We start from the raw sequence: 16,955 nt of genomic DNA on the forward strand, positions 1-16,955 counted from the left end.
AAGTCTCTTGGAGGTGTAAAGAATGCAACAAATATGTCTGAAGACCATCAGGGATATCTTAGTGATATATCATGAACGTTAAATTCACACTCATCTCAAGAGACGTAAAAGGGGCGACATGTTGGAATGGTTGAAGTGAAGCTTAAATACGGTTATCTAAACATTTATTATCAAAAGATGGCCCCACATGATAATGGTTTTAAACTAAATATATATAGATAAATGATACGGACAACAAAATTTCAGTGGAGTATATTGCCAAGCGTAAATACACTAGTAATAGGGAGATCGTGTACAGATGCCTAAAATGAGCCAAAAGGTCTAATGCAGCTTCCTTCCATTCTGTGGTTCCCACTCTGCATATTCAGTTAATTCCATAAGGAAGTCCAAAGTGTAAAAAAAAAAAATAATAATAAACTGCGTCCAAATTCCTGCGACAGACTTTTAAAACTGTGGAGGTCATCCAACAAACAAAATTGCACCTTCCACAAAGCAATAAACAGCCTAAGATTTTTATTTTCTGCTGGACGTGATTATGTGATGACTCAAGAACTGGAAAGTACGTCTTTTTTCCCCCCCTTCTAACTTCTCTTCTACCTTGTTAACACTACGGTACTTGAAAAGAAAGTCAACTCATTTCATTAAGACTGCATCACCTTGATTATTCTCTTAGAGTTAATGAGGTAATTAAATCTCTTTAACATCTGCAACCACACTATTTAAAAAGTTCCCAGCCAAATCTTTCCTAAAGTTAATAAACCACCAAGACATAAAACTTTTTTTGTCCTGCTCATAATTTTCCATATTTTGTAAGCCGTGTGCCACGTCCTGTACGTGGGAGTATATAGCCTTGACCATCCGTGAGGCAGCAGTCCCTCGGCAGCCTTACAAACCACTGAAATAAATAATATCCGGGTGTTGTGTGTTTCAGCCATGATGACCCCTTGAACTTGGGGGAGAAACGGAGTGTATTTTATTGATCCTCTATCTCTTCACTTATATATATATATATATATATATATATATATATATATATATATATATATATATAGTATTCATAATGGTAGGCAGCCACTAGGTCCTGGTTGAGGTTCCAAGCTTCAGTATGTGGGACACCATAACCACAAGAAACGCCGACCAGCTCACCTCAATATTGATGCGATTCACTTTGATGAACTGCCAGTTATCTGTGCCGAAGGCGATCGCTAGTAGAGCTAACGACACCACGGCACATATCGTCGCTAAGGATAGTGTTATGGCCGAACAAGGCATTGTGATAGAGCGTTATAACAGAGCAATACCACCGGGAACGTACCCAACCGCACTACACAAACACTCACAGGGAACTGACTCGAAATGCCTGAACTGGCCGCACCTGTCCGCCATGGGGAGGAGCTGCGAAGGGGATGGGAGACTAAACGCTCCTCTCGTATTTTCAATTGTGTCTCGCACCCTTTCATCTAACAAAAGTCCCTCCTAGATTTAATGTATGTACTGAATCATAATAATCTGCATTCTGTACACATTCATGTAATTCATTTATCTCCATGATATATCTTAATACACTAAAGCTAAATCCCCACACAGCTCGCAAACCCTCGGCCGGAGGCGAGTGACCAAAAACATTCTTGAGCCAGTGAGCAATCTCAAAGAAAACGGGACGTTTCTTTTACCGGGAACTTTTATTTGTTTGGTGTAAACATACGGACGTATTACAGCTAATCACATTATTACAATGGTTTTGTTTCGTGGTGAATGTTTTTGGTTCTCGCTACTTCGAGTTCAACATTTACACTCTGCGTTACTCTAGGTGATGTAACTTCCTTATAAACGTAACTGAATCACTCGATAAAATTGATATAGGAATATTCTGCAGGACTGGGTTTAGTTACATACAAATACTCGCACGCCAGCACGCACGCATACGCACATAAATACGCTCATACAAATACACTACATGCTTTGACGAGCATAATCCTTAAGGTGTAAGGCACTGGAAAATATAATCAGAAAACGTAAGGATAAATACCTGGGATAGAGAAACTACCCCAGTAAACAAGAGCATGGTTTCAAGTAAAGAATAATAGGTACCGAACCTCATCATTTTCTACGAGAGAGGGAGTTTCATTTTAGGCAAAAGATCTTTGGAAATTGGTTTGATTGTCTGTTTTCGGACTACCAGGGTAACATTTGACACTAAAACTACACAGGAGGCTGGTTAAGAGGTTGGTTCTTCTGGTAGGAATAAAGGGGAGACTGATGGATTAACCATCAATTTAATGCACCTTTTCTTGACGTAGCGCAGGGCCCTGTTCTAGGACCATTGTTCTACACGACCTACGTAAATGACTTGCCAAAAGGAATGGATTCGTACTTGAATATTTTTTTGCGGATAATGCTAAAGTGATGAGGGAGGCGGAAAACCAGGAGGATTGCATTCACTTGCAAGGGGACCTAAACAAACTCTAAATGTGGTATGATGAAATACAGTTCAAGTAGATGCGAAAGGTGTTGAGGACAGGATACTGTGAGAGAAGGCCTCGGTATAGATATGATCTAAAATTCAATAAGCTGCAGGAAGCTGTGTGTGAGAGGGACTTTGGGGGTAGACATCTGATCAAATGTTGCTGGAGTCCTTCCTATCTTAGGATAATAACAAAGAGGACAAATCACTGGCCGAGAAATATCAGGAGAGCATTACGTAGATGGATAATGATATATTCTGCATATCCTACATAAGGTCAAAGCCAGAGTATGCTTCTCCAGTATGGGCACTGCAGTCAATGAAGCACATAGAACTAACGGAGAAGGTCCAGAGGAGGGCAAGAAAGATGGTACCAGAAATAACTTAGAAAGCTGAGTTACAGCGAAAGCTTAGAGGCCTTGAATTTGCCTTAGAGGCCTTGAATGGAAGAGAGAAACTATTTTTAAACAGTTTGAAGTCAATAATATAAAGTCTTCGAAAGTTGCTATGACAGAACTAGAACTACCGTCAGCAATATTTTACAAAGGTTTTCCTGGGACAAAGCCAAGAATACCATTTTCTTTTTCATGCCTTTGTTACATGATGAATGACAATCATGAAACTACTCCGGAATGAAGCGCACAGTGTAGCATGTGTTTTTACTCACCTCAATAATCAACTGGGCTGTCATTGGGCAGTAGGTCATCACAGGAGAGGACCTACACCTTTAATTGGCGGAGGAAGCGCCCGATCAACAACTGACCATAAAGTTCATAAGTGCAGGAGGAGATATGTCCGCTCTACACCCACACTGCTGTTAGACAAGACCAGTTGAACATGAGGCTTCTGCCTCTTGTGGTGGCGGTCACACAGGCCTCCACCAGTATTTGTTACTTTTATCAACAACTTTATAGCCAAGTGTGGAAGTTGGTGTGGGGTGTGTCGAGAGTCAATATGGGCCACCCCAGGACAAACAACCTCGCCGAGTCCCACATTCTAAGAGGAAGGGGACGAAATCCTAAGGGAGAATTGCTAGGGGGAAAAAGAATCCCACATTCGAACGGCATATGATCTCATAAACAAAAGCAAAATGCATGTACTGTGGTTATGTTACGTAATGATGACGAAGTGAGGACAAGGGTGTTCGATTCGTAATTATGAATAATTGGATTAAAAATCAATAGAAAAAAAAAAAAGCTTAGGTCCGGGTCCCGGCAGAGAGGGATCTCCACCTCATCGGCACTAGGCGTGGCGTCCGAGGGAGGAGGCGGGTCCCCAAGAACGTGCAGCTGCGCGCCATACTGAGCTTTGCGAAGGGAACTGTTGATCAGATAAATACTCGGTTACCTCATTAAGCGCATGAGCGAGCAACAAAATAGACTTAAGCTGGCATTTAGGATGTTACGGCATAAGTGATGATAAAGCTTATTGGATTTTTTTTTTCTTTAGCCCCTATCAACTCTGTCAGTTTATAGATATTCTACCGGTCGGGACCATAGTCCATAGTACTGTGATGTGTGTACGTCTATGTATAAAAAATGATGGGCAATTGCGTAGTAAGCGCTCAGTGTCTTCTTTATGGTAGTTGCATCGTGGGCATAAAGTACACATGAAGTTAGTGTAAACAATTGACCACTGTATGCCCAAAATCCAAACCTGGAATCAAGTGAATGATTGAATCGACAGCACAACTGACAAATCAGAAGTTCCTCACCTCAGACAAGTCTACTCTGGTCCATTAGACCTCAACTCATGTGACTTAATGGGCGAAGGGTTAGCCTGTCTACGCTTGTGCCAGCGATCATCAAAAGCATTGCGGTGAAGGACTAAATCTCCTCCAACTTTTGACAGTAATCAGCCCCCATGGTTTCATATGCTGCCACATACACTATCAGGTATCTTAAGACTCTTAACCCACCCCACTTAAAGCCCTCTCCTCATTCAAACCAACACTAAAATCATCCTGCCTTATACCGTGCTGTACTTAAATAATTTTTTCTGCTGTTCACATTAACTTTTTTTGTCACACTCTCCCAAACTTTTTTTTTTCTGGAGTCTGCACCAGAAATTTATTATGTGCAAATAGCAAATGACCCATATCCCAAGCTACCTTACCCCAGCATACTGTAGATCAATTGTTAGCTCCACGACCCTTGCAGTTATGTCCATCACCAACCTGTCCATGAAGAGATTAAACAGCCATGGTGACATAACATTTCTGACAGAGACCCTCTTTTACAATAAAGCACTTACTCTCCCCCATTCCTTGTTTCCTCCTCAAAGAAACTCCTTACTGCATTTAATGGTTTTTCTTACATACTATATTTCTGTACCACCTTCCATGAGACATTTCTGTCAACTTTAGCAAGTCTACCTAGAAAGTAATTTTGAAGAATACCCAGAGAAAGAAAGGGGTTTTTATGTACTCTGTTAACACAGAGGGGCTCTTAAGCAACTAAATAAAGTACATGAACTAATTCATATTACTGTGCAACTATCTTACTGTACTACTATTGGCAAAGGTACCACCATATTTTTTAAGACAGAGTGAATAAAATGCTTGAGTAATTACAGCTTCATCACCTACCTGTTGTAAGCCATACAAAGTGGTATAATCTAGTCCACTACATTATTACCACTGATGAAAGGAAAAGAACTGCAAAATTATGGACAATAAAAAGACAAGTAAAAAAAAATTCGTTTATTTTGGTCTGTGCTTAAACAGATAATGATCACAGTAAGTAATGATTTACTACAAGCAACGTAAAATGAAAAATAATAATTCTCATCATAAAACTACAGGGGCCCCATCTATAGGGTTCTTCCAGCTTCAAGCCTTCTCTCCAATTTAGGACCAGACAAATGGTGGACTCCTTTGGAGTGAGAAACTCCTCAATGAAACTGTACTCCTCATTGCCTAAGGAAGCTGTAACATTCTTACCAAAGGCAACTTTTCACTCATGATGTATGCACATGCAGGTAGAGCCCAGGAGCATCAGTAACATAAGAGGGAATAAGATATGTTTTGGGAGATGAATCATGTGCAGAGAACAAGATATCAAATGGAAGCATCTGTGAGGAAGCAGATGGGAAATTGGTATTAGCAAAGACTTGAAGCTGAGATGGAGAGAGTATTTTGAAAGACTTTTGAAGATGTAAGATGACACAGTGGTAGATGTGGGGTACTTAGGATGTGGAATATGCATCGAGAGGGTCATGGCAAGTGTTCTTAAATATATATATATATAAAAAAGTGGTGAAAACCTTATGTATGATGAAATGCTGCAAGGCAGATGGAATGGACGGGATTGCAGGCAAATCTGTAAGGAAAACGGTTGACTGTATCATTGACTGATTAGTTAGATTTTCTATATATGGTGAGGTGTCTGAGTATTGGCAGAATGCCTGTTTAGTGCCACTGCATGTATGTAAAGGTGACAAAAATGGGTGATTTAGTGTACTGAGGTATAAGTTTCACTGAATGCAACTGGTAAGTTGAATGGGAGAAACATAACTGACACGGTGGTTGCATGCACAAAGCATCAGACTGGGAAGAAACATGTGGTTCCATAAGTAGTAGAGGTTGTGTGGATTGGGTATTTGCTCTGAAAACTGTGTGTGAAGAAATAGAAGGATTTATATGTGCCATTCATGGATCTGAAGAAAGAGATGCTTTGTGGAAGGTATTAAGAATATATGATGCAGAAGGAAAGCAGAGATGAGAGTAAGGCATGTGTGTGAGTAAGCTGAGTCAATGGTAAGTGGTTCCCGATAAAGGTGCATCTGTGGCATTGGTGTGCGATGTAACCACAGCCATTCAATCTGTTCATGGATAGGGTTGTGGGTTAAGTAAATATGAAGGTTTTGGGACATGCAGATCTGCTATCTGTCAGGGGTAGGTGTATTGAAAGAAGAGTAAGATGAATTAATGTAATCAAAATAGAGGTCAACAGGTTATGCAATACAGAGAAGGTTAGTTGGGGAGTGGGTCTAAATAGAAAGAACCTGGATGAAGCAAAGTGTTTTAGATACCTGGGAGTTCTAGGTGCACTTAGGAATGAGTGAAGAGAGAGGTCACCATCTAGGAGGGCAAAGATGGGGTTACTTGAAAGTAGTAGTCCCAATGGTGTTGTATGGATGCAAAGTGTGAGCTCTATATGATAATGTGTGAAAGATGAAGAACATGTTGGAAATGAAATGTTTGACAAAATGTGTTGTGAGGTGGGTTGGTCGAGTGTGAAATAAAAGGGTAACAGAGAAGTATGGTGATAAGAAGAAAATGGTTGAGAGGGCTGAAGAAGGTCTACTGATATAGTTTGGATGTATGGAGTGAATGAGTGGGTTAAAAAAGAGGGGATGCATGTCAAAAGAGGATAGGCATTACTGTACTCTGCTTGTATGTGGTTGCACCACATGATAAAAAACATCTTCAGCAAGGCTACAGTATTGTCTAATGATGAAAGGAAGTACAGTCTTGTGGTGGAACTTGTCACTACAAAGGAGTCCATCATTTCCTGCTACTGGTAGTATTGCAGCTTTGAAGATGCAGTTACCCTTCAAAGAAGGGTCCTGGAATTATACGATAATAATACTGTAAAAATAATAATAATAAAAATAATATATATATATTATATACAGTGTGTATAAAAAGTATTCATAATCACTGGGAATGACACCTTGTCAATGTTAATTCAAAGATTACAGACTTCCTCAGAGGTATATTTGGTATATTTCTAATAGACATCCAATATTGCAGTAGCTACTCTTGAAAAATGGCGAAAAACAAATGTCACATGTTAAAGGCCCTGTACAGTGAGACATTTCGGAAATCATAGTAAACATCATATTACATAGTTTATATTTAGCATGTTTTTCCTAACATCTACCAACTCATTAAGTACAAATAAGGCCATACTGATCACATTCAACTGACCTTTACCAGGCCTGCACTTAAGTGCTGTGTAGTGGTTTAGTGACATTGGACCAGGCATTCAACTTTCATGACAAACACAGCTATCGCAGGCTCTCAAATCCAATGGACAGCTCTTTGATGATAGTTATGATGAAATTTCTTGCAATCAAAACATTAAAAATGAATTTTAATTTGATCTTGCAGCAGGGATATCTTCACAAAATGACAAATCTGCAGCTATGAAAGTGATGTCATCCAGGAGCAAATAAATGAGTATGAACTTTGTCAGAGATGATATGTTATCTGGTTATCAACTTGCACTATAACTAAGCTTCTTAGAATGTCTGATTAGCACTAACCAAAGGAATAAACAACTTTATAGTTTGCCTGCTTTTGCCAAGAGCAAAGATATTACTGGGTGCTTGGCCTAGTTAAAGTATCAAGGCCAAGTACTACAAGCAGTATTATGGCAATGCTGCATGGTGTATTCTCTCTTGATACTTGCTAAATGTCAGGTATATTTTTGTATGACAGGATAAAACGAATCATTATAGGCCAAGATTGTTTTAAAACAGCAATTTCATTTACCTTATGCTGTCTATCACTTTAACTTGGAGTTAAGTGTGAAATGTCTTTTCAAGGACATTTATCTGAAAATTATGTATTTTTCACGTAAGAATCTTACATATGTGTCTGAAAATCAATTGATAATCATGAAACCTATAACATAAGATATATACGACCCAAATATCAAAGTCACTAAAATTGGCTGTGTTACTATTCTTCGAATTGACAACCACCTTCAAAATTTCTCTCATCCAGTTCACCCAATTATGTACTTAACAAACTGGTTAGCAATTTATCAAGTATACTTTTCTCACCTACTACTGACTAACTTTGCAGTACTATAGTACTATACTAGTAACAGTTATCTTGTAACCAAATTCACCACTATTGGCAAACCGCATACTGCCTCACCATAAGGCATATCCAGTCGTAGGCTTTCTTACATTACCATAACTAAACAAATGAAATTGAGAAAAAGTGTATATGTGTGCTATTTTCAATTGGACATAAAACTATCCTATGTTGCAAACAATATCTATAATTCTACTGTACACATGGAGTACCTTTTCAGGCATACAGTAATCATAAATTTCATTTGTTGGTCCCCCCCCCCCTTCCCCTAAGCCTGTAGCAACACAGTCATACATGAGAGAGTTGTTTGAGATTTTGTGAAAATAAAAGTCTTAATAAAGATACTACAAAAGCTACCTAATTACCACATCACATTTCCACTGGTGTAAGAACATATAAAAAACAATTTTTTACGGATGTCAAGAGGTTTGCATGTGGCCACATGGATTTTGTATACCTGGTATGACATCATGGTCCAAGCTAACATACTTCCCATACTATGAATCTCAGAATGGATAGCCAAAAAGGTCTTAAAACCTGGCACTCACAAAAACAAAAAATGTAATTCAGATCTTGAAGTCTTTCAGCAACAATCACACTTACTTTATCTGCATTACAATAAGGATTACCACAGGTGTTAGTATATTTCTATGGGATTTTATGAAATCTCTCTCAGGAAGGTGTGCATCATCCAAAAGATTTGAAAATATCTTATTCCCAATCAGAGTGGGGTAACCCAATAATATACATCTGAAGTGGGATTAATCAAAAGTCTACTGCACTATCATTTGACAAACTATTTTGTATGAAAATTTATGCAACTTTAATCAGATATATCAATAGAGCTCAGTTTGTTTAGAACCTTCATCCATGAACTGTCACCCAGAGAGTTAAATACATATTCACATAATAGGTAAGTCCTTAAAAGAAAATTGTCTGCATTTTTAATAGTTAGAAAACAAGGTAAGTTTCAAGTTTGTCCCAGACTTTATAGAAATGAGATATTTATCACCAAATTTAATCTCTTGTTCTGGACTTCTCTCATGAAAATCACTCACAGAAACATATATGCATTTAACTGCGCAGATATAAACAACACAGTCATACAGACTAACAAACATTTCATGTATGCACATACACACATAGGCCAAATTGGAGGTGGAAAGATGGAGTGAAAAAGATTTTGTGTGATCGGGGCCTGAACATGCAGGAGGGTGAAAGGAGGGCAAGGAATAGAGTGAATTGGAGCGATGTGGTATACCGGAGTTGACGTGCTGTCAGTGGATTGAATCGGGGCATGTGAAGCGTCTGGGGTATACCATGGAAAGCTGTGTAGGTATGTATATTTTGCGTGTGTGGACATATGTATATACATGTGTATGGGGGTGGGTTGGGCCATTTCTTTCATCTGTTTCCTTGCGCTACCTCGCAAACGCGGGAGACAGCGACAAAGAAAAAAAAAAAAAAAAAAAAAAACACACAAACACAAAGATATGCAAAGACACAGACATACAGATAATAACAAGACATATGCAGATGTAGAGATACACATGTTAAAACACACACAAACAAACGAAGACATTCTTTATACATGAAAGGGAAAAGATAATAATAAAGTAACTATCAAGATGGTATGTGTGGCAAAGCTAGCAATGCATAGTGAAAAATTCTTTCCTGGGGACTTCAACTTCAGGGAAACAGATGGGATATATCTGAATAATAGAGAAAACAAATGAAGATTCAAGTTCCAATATTGTACACAAGACTACTTTTTGTAATTCTGTCATGGAGTTCAAGAAGGTCAGAAGTGATGACATGCCACCGAACTGACAACAGTATCCATGGAGCTCCAATCAGCAAAAAAATATGAGTGATGCTTACAATGGAATCCATAATGAGAGATTGCATCTAAGGATGAGGAGCAGACTTGAATAATCAGAAAACATGGAAAAGATAACCATGAAGATCTCAACATCATTCCTATGGAAGCAGATTATGAGGCTAAATTAATGAATCTGAAGACTTAGCAGTGTCAAAAAATATTGAGCACAATCAATGTGCTCAATATTTTTTGACACTGCTAAGTCTTCAGATAGAGTTGATAGAGATGCTCTGTGGAAGGTATTAAGAATATATGGTGTGGGAGGCAAGTTGTTAGAAGCAGTGAAAAGTTTTTATCGAGGATGTAAGGCATGTGTACGTGTAGGAAGAGAGGAAAGTGATTGGTTCTCAGTGAATGTAGGTTTGCGGCAGGGGTGTGTGATGTCTCCATGGTTGTTTAATTTGTTTATGGATGGGGTTGTTAGGGAGGTAAATGCAAGAGTCTTGGAAAGAGGGGCAAGTATGAAGTCTATTGGGGATGAGAGAGCTTGGGAAGTGAGTCAGTTGTTGTTCGCTGATGATACAGCGCTGGTGGCGGATTCATGTGAGAAACTGCAGAAGCTGGTGACGGAGTTTGGTAAAGTGTGTGGAAGAAGAAAGTTAAGAGTAAATGTGAATAAGAGCAAGGTTATTAGGTACAGTAGGGTTGAGGGTCAAGTCAATTGGGAGGTGAGTTTGAATGGTGAAAAACTGGAGGAAGTGAAGTGTTTTAGATATCTTGGAGTGGATCTGTCAGCGGATGGAACCATGGAAGCGGAAGTGGATCATAGGGTGGGGGAGGGGGCGAAAATTTTGGGAGCCTTGAAAAATGTGTGGAAGTCGAGAACATTATCCCGGAAAGCAAAAATGGGTATGTTTGAAGGAATAGTAGTTCCAACAATGTTGTATGGTTGCGAGGCGTGGGCTATGGATAGAGTTGTGCGCAGGAGGATGGATGTGCTGGAAATGAGATGTTTGAGGACAATGTGTGGTGTGAGGTGGTTTGATCGAGTAAGTAACGTAAGGGTAAGAGAGATGTGTGGAAATAAAAAGAGCGTGGTTGAGAGAGCAGAAGAGGGTGTTTTAAAATGGTTTGGGCACATGGAGAGAATGAGTGAGGAAAGATTGACCAAGAGGATATATGTGTCGGAGGTGGAGGGAACGAGGAGAAGAGGGAGACCAAATTGGAGGTGGAAAGATGGAGTGAAAAAGATTTTGTGTGATCGGGGCCTGAACATGCAGGAGGGTGAAAGGAGGGCAAGGAATAGAGTGAATTGGAGCGATGTGGTATACAGGGGTTGACGTGCTGTCAGTGGATTGAATCAAGGCATGTGAAGCGTCCGGGGTAAACCATGGAAAGCTGTGTAGGTATGTATATTTGTGTGTGTGGACGTGTGTATGTACATGTGTATGGGGGGGGGTTGGGCCATTTCTTTCGTCTGTTTCCTTGCGCTACCTCGCAAACGCGGGAGACAGCGACAAAGTATAAAAAAAAAAAAAAAAAAAAAAAAAAAAAAATATTGAAAAATTAACTGTAGAGAAGTAACAAAGTGGGCATCTACAGAAAGTAAATAATAGCCTAATATCAAATGTCCATAGGTAAGAAATGTAAAGACACAGTATGGAAGAGATACAGGACATGCAAGTCAAGCAGCATTCATAACATGGAGGGAACATAAGTATGAGAAGAATCATTAAAGAAAAAAAACAAGATTAACCTAAACTACTTCATAAATTCATATGAGGAAAATCACTTGTAACGAGCCAAATGATTATGATAATGAATTCAGGAGGAAAAATTATGACACATATAAGAACATATGTAATGTGATGAGTAGGCATTCAAAGAGTTTATTCACCATACATCACTTGGACTCCAAACATCATTTGACAGAAAGGTGATACTCTGGAAAACACTAAAACTAAACCATGGTGTATTAGTTAGTGTCGGTGACCATGAGTCACACATGAACCCAACCAGATTTGAATTCTAGTTAAGGTAGGTGGCCTGCAACCAACCCAGCTGGGATACCTTTTTCCATATAGCCCAACAACTCCTTTTACAGGGCTTCTGTAGCTTCAAGTCAATCAGTGGCAAGAAAATAATGGACACCTTTGTAGTGAGGGGTTCCTCAATGAAATTGTACTCTTTTTCATCCAAAGACCATGATACAACCTTACTAAAGGTGAAATTTCACTTACATTGTAACCACACGTATATTTTGTCAAAACTGTCTTAAAACCCACAGACTAGTACTTTCCCACATGTACCTACAATGAGACTGCCATGATGGCAGGGATAGCCTGTATTTTTGGTGTAAAATCTCATCAAAAAACTTCTGCTCATTTCCCTGCTACTTATTGTTGTGCAAAACTGAAGCTGCAGGAGCCCATAGAGTTGTGTCCCTGAGGTTGTATAATAACAATAAAAATAATAATAATAATAATAATAATAATAATAATAATAATAATAATAACAATAATAATAATAATAATAATAATAATAATAATAATAATTATAATAATGATAATAGTAATGTGTGGCAGGGTGGCAATGGGAATGAATAAAGGCAGACAGTATAAATTATGTACATGTGTATATATGTATATGTCTGTGTGTGTATATATACGTATACGTTGAGATGTATAGATATGTACATGTGCGTGTGTGGACGTGTATGTATATACATGTGTATGTGGGTGGGTTGGGCCATTCTTTCATCTGTTTCCTTGCGCTACCTTGCTAACGCAGGAGACAGTGACAAAGCAAAATAAATGAATAAATAATAAACAATAATAATCATCAGATACTGCCTGTAAGTGGTTACGAACCAAGTGAAAAGTCCTCTTCAGCAAATTTAGCTGTATCACTGCCAATGGGGGAAAAAAGTACCATCTCTTCAAGAAACTTCTCTATCTAAAGGAGTACTTCATTTCCCTGCTATCAACTGTAGTGCAGCCTTGAAGCTCCAGGAGCTCAATAAAAGGGGTCCTGGGGTTGTACAATTGAATAAAAACATACATATGCACATCATTACACAAGTATACTCACAACCATACAAGCACCCATGTACAAATGTTTCTTCTACCAAATTATATCCTTAAACTAATCTGGTCATGCACTATTCATTGTTTTTACAAACCTCCCTTTCAACATCATCTTGACTTCTGGATTATATCTTCCTATTCCTTCATGCATCAACTTCTCTACATTTAATTAGAACTGTATCATTCCGTTCATTCCTATTTTACCCAGTAAAATCCAACAACTTTCGCAACTAGCTCATTCTTTCATTAACTTGTTGTCTCAGTTTCTGAAAATACATTCCAAATTCTTGCTCTCCACTATGTATCTTCTTGTTATCTGCCACAGCTTTAAATCACTGTATCCTCTTGTTATACAGCACAGCCTTTCTTAACTGTATCCTCTTGTTATACAGCATATCATATCCTTTGGTTATATAGCACAACATTACTTCACCAACACACATTCTGAAACTTATGGAACACTGTCTACACCTGTGCACTTCCCAAATTACATCTTACTTCTATTATAGTCAAACAGCTTTTATATCATTACCTTGCCACCCTCCTCTGACACCAATCTGTGTTATCATACATTTGAAAACTATACTTTGTTTCAATAATGAACATTAGTATACAAGTCCACATACTCCTGTTTCTCAAACTAATATTCCTTTGTACAAAATGTATATTCTCTTACATAACACCAACACTCATTCTATAAAGATGGCATCTATTAACTTTTCAGTAAGTAAACAAAGAAAATATGATATGGTTTTGAAAATATTGCACAGTACTGCATATATATCACAACAGATTCTGTTTAAATTTTCTGGCTTTATCACAAATTTTTTACACTATTCACTGAAATGACTTATAAAATGTTGAAGGTCTGTACAGAGATGAAAGGATACTTTTCACAAATTCACTGCAAACAAATATGTCCAACACTTGGATATAGTTTTAAGAAAGAGACAGAAATGTACCAAACAAATATTTGCCCGTGAGAGGCATACAAATTCAACATCCCATATACGTAAAGCTATCAGAGTAATGCTTCTTATAACATTAATAATACTACATATCAGCAACAGAATAACTGCTATGAACTATCAAAGAAAAATATCTATACTAATTAAAAAAATATGACAATGAGAAATATTGCAAATTTTTAAGATGGCAACAAATTTCTGCAAGCAGAGCTCTTTGAACATTTGGAAGAAGGCTTGCTCAACTAGGAATTAAAACACTCATTTGGAGTAACCCTCTTTGACCATCATAAAAAATATGAGGGCAGGAGACAATCATTCACAGGTACTTTAACGACCATACAGAAACCTACCTGGGTATCTAACATTAACCCTTTCATTTCAGCAGTCCTAATAGCCAGTGCTAAGGTACCTCTGCCTAATGTTTCTACCACCCATATCTGCTAATCTAATTCTCCCATCTTCCTGCCAGTTTGTTCAATACCTTCTTCTTCAAACATGATTACTTTTGCAGTTATTCATATACATATATATATATGCAGCTTCTTCATCTACAAGGGGCAGGAGCAGGGGGTTGGATATCCTTCCCACGCATATCACTTTCCAACAGAAGGAACAAAAGGAAGAGCCAGATGAGGATCTTTTTTCCCTCTAAGGCTCCTACATCTGTTCTGGATGCTAACCTGCTCATGTGGGACATAGCGAAAATGCATAGGGAGCCAAATGAGGATCTTTTTCCTTCTAAAGCTCTTTTATCCGTACTGTATGCTAACTCATTCATGTGGGAAATAGTTAATGTGTATAAAAAAAGATTAGTTAGACACATTAGGTAGAAGTAGTTGTTACGAATATTAGGTAAGAGCATTTGGAAACACTGCACTGGAGTTGCCCTCTGCCAGTGGCTTGTTAAGGGTTGGGCACTACAGGATATGAAGCAGGAATGGAGACTCTTCTGTCAAGGCCAACCCTTTGAGGTGGTTCCCAAAGGGAACAAGCATCGGAGATACTGATGGATGGATAGAATGAATTCTATATATTCAATACTAAGTAATTTTTCTTTTCAACTTACAATTTCAGGTAAAATTTTCTTTTCCATATACATCAGTCCATAACAAATTTAGGTTCAACTATCAGGCCTATCTCACTTAATATGCATTCTATCAGTAAAAGAAACACGTTTCTTACACTAGCCACTGACAGATGGTAAAGTTCTGTGACAGGTTGCACCTTGAACGAGTATGAAGTGCTCAGGACTTGGGACCCTGTGAGAGGTTTTCAACTGGACATGCATGACAAAGTTCCAAAGAAAAAATGTTCTAAGGTTGTATCCCAATTGGTTTTTCCTTAAATCTAACCATTTCAATATCTAACAGAAAACTTGGGGGTTGAATAGATTTTTACCTAAAAAAAGATGTTTAAGAATTAACAGATTATATATCTAAAGACTTCTTACTACCTTTGCTCAGTGAATTGATGTCTCAGACCTGGGCAGTTTGCTGTATGGTACACAGTTCCCTGTAAATAGGCATCTGCATGCCTCACACACTCTTTGAGTGGATGAAGGGGAATAATCCATATAGATACCTTTTATCTTATGATAAAACAGTGTTTTTACCCCTACCTGAGCTTGTTCTCCCCAAGACGTTCTGATGGCTCTTCCTATGGGTGAGAAAAAAATAGTACATATCCAAATATTGTATGAATATTAGAGAATACAAGGTCATATCAGTCACAGAGATGTCATGTCATGGATATCTTAAAAATTGCATTCATTATATAACAAATATATTCTGCTCAAACAACCACTATTCGTAAGACAAGTCCCTAATACATCTCCAGTTCTTCAAACACTGCATGCTAAAGACTTTAGGTACACTTTGATAAAACAGTTATGTATGGTGTTTCAGTGTCAATTGTAAAACAATAAATCTTAACAATTATACTAGTTCCACGCAAATGAAATCTATGATAAATTCCTAAAGAAATGCTCATGTTTGATGAATAATAATCATGTAATATGACTCATTACCTATTGCTTAAAAGTTTAATCATGTTTATCAGCCTTTCTGCATTCCCATAGTCATTCTCCGATACTGATAGTTAGATAGTTTATACTGACTACTCTCAACACCTCAACCATTGTGCATTTTCATATGTGTAAAGAGATGTAGTTGTGAAGCTTAATCATATGACAAGGATATTCTTAATACTGACTAAATTTCACCACAAAAGAATCAAATATTTTCTGTTTGCACTAAACTCATACCTAATGATACTAAGGAAGTACATTCATAATCATACAATGATAAAAATTAAAAACGTAATATATTACTAATCTAACTTGAAAATAATCAAATTGAGCTCAAATTCAATGAGTAACTATCTGGATGGGTTTAAGCACATTCTGTAAGTTAGATATATTACACATTTCACAAGTTGAAAGGTACTGTGTGACATATGCTTGGTGAAGGACAATGATGACTCTCAGCAACTTCCTTTAAATATTCTTCCTCAAAGGACCTCACAAATCAGTAAATAACCTGCTTGGCTATCTGTTGAACTTGAAAAGGCTCTTCTTAGAGCCTTTTGATTCTGGAGGCTGTGTGAGAAAAGGCATTAACATGATTAGGGAACGAAATGCTTTAATGACTGAGGTGACTATTTCTCTACTATGGCAATCGAGTGACATGTGTCTTCTAAATGCAACCCCTTTCATACAGTTAACAATCAATGATAGACAGCAAAAGATAAATAGAGTTCCAGCCTACTGTCTGAATGGAAGAAGAAG

At 37.9% G+C, this 16,955-nt stretch overlaps 2 protein-coding genes across 4 annotated transcripts in view; both read right to left on the reverse strand.

The window, feature by feature from the left end:
• The window catches only part of LOC139753289 (uncharacterized), a 111,616-nt gene extending 110,264 nt beyond the window's left edge, over window positions 1-1,352 (reverse strand). For both annotated transcript variants that reach the window (XM_071669572.1, XM_071669571.1), the window contains exon 1: window positions 1,147-1,352. In XM_071669572.1, coding sequence (XP_071525673.1) covers window positions 1,147-1,272 — 126 coding nt within the window. In that variant the 5' untranslated portion in view covers window positions 1,273-1,352. The remainder of the gene's footprint in view (window positions 1-1,146) is intronic.
• Window positions 1,353-5,164: 3,812 nt separating this feature from the next.
• Window positions 5,165-16,955, reverse strand: part of hob (bridge-like lipid transfer protein family member hobbit) — a 113,352-nt gene continuing 101,561 nt past the window's right edge. The window contains exon 48 of one of the 2 annotated variants that reach the window (XM_071669577.1): window positions 5,165-15,826. In XM_071669577.1, coding sequence (XP_071525678.1) covers window positions 15,785-15,826 — 42 coding nt within the window. In that variant the 3' untranslated portion in view covers window positions 5,165-15,784. Of the gene's footprint in view, window positions 16,767-16,955 lie in introns of both variants that reach the window. The other variant, XM_071669576.1, reaches the window with a different exon arrangement.

The sequence above is a fragment of the Panulirus ornatus genome, chromosome 14, assembly GCF_036320965.1.
Source record: "Panulirus ornatus isolate Po-2019 chromosome 14, ASM3632096v1, whole genome shotgun sequence".
In the NCBI taxonomy this organism is placed as follows: Eukaryota; Metazoa; Arthropoda; class Malacostraca; order Decapoda; family Palinuridae; genus Panulirus; species Panulirus ornatus.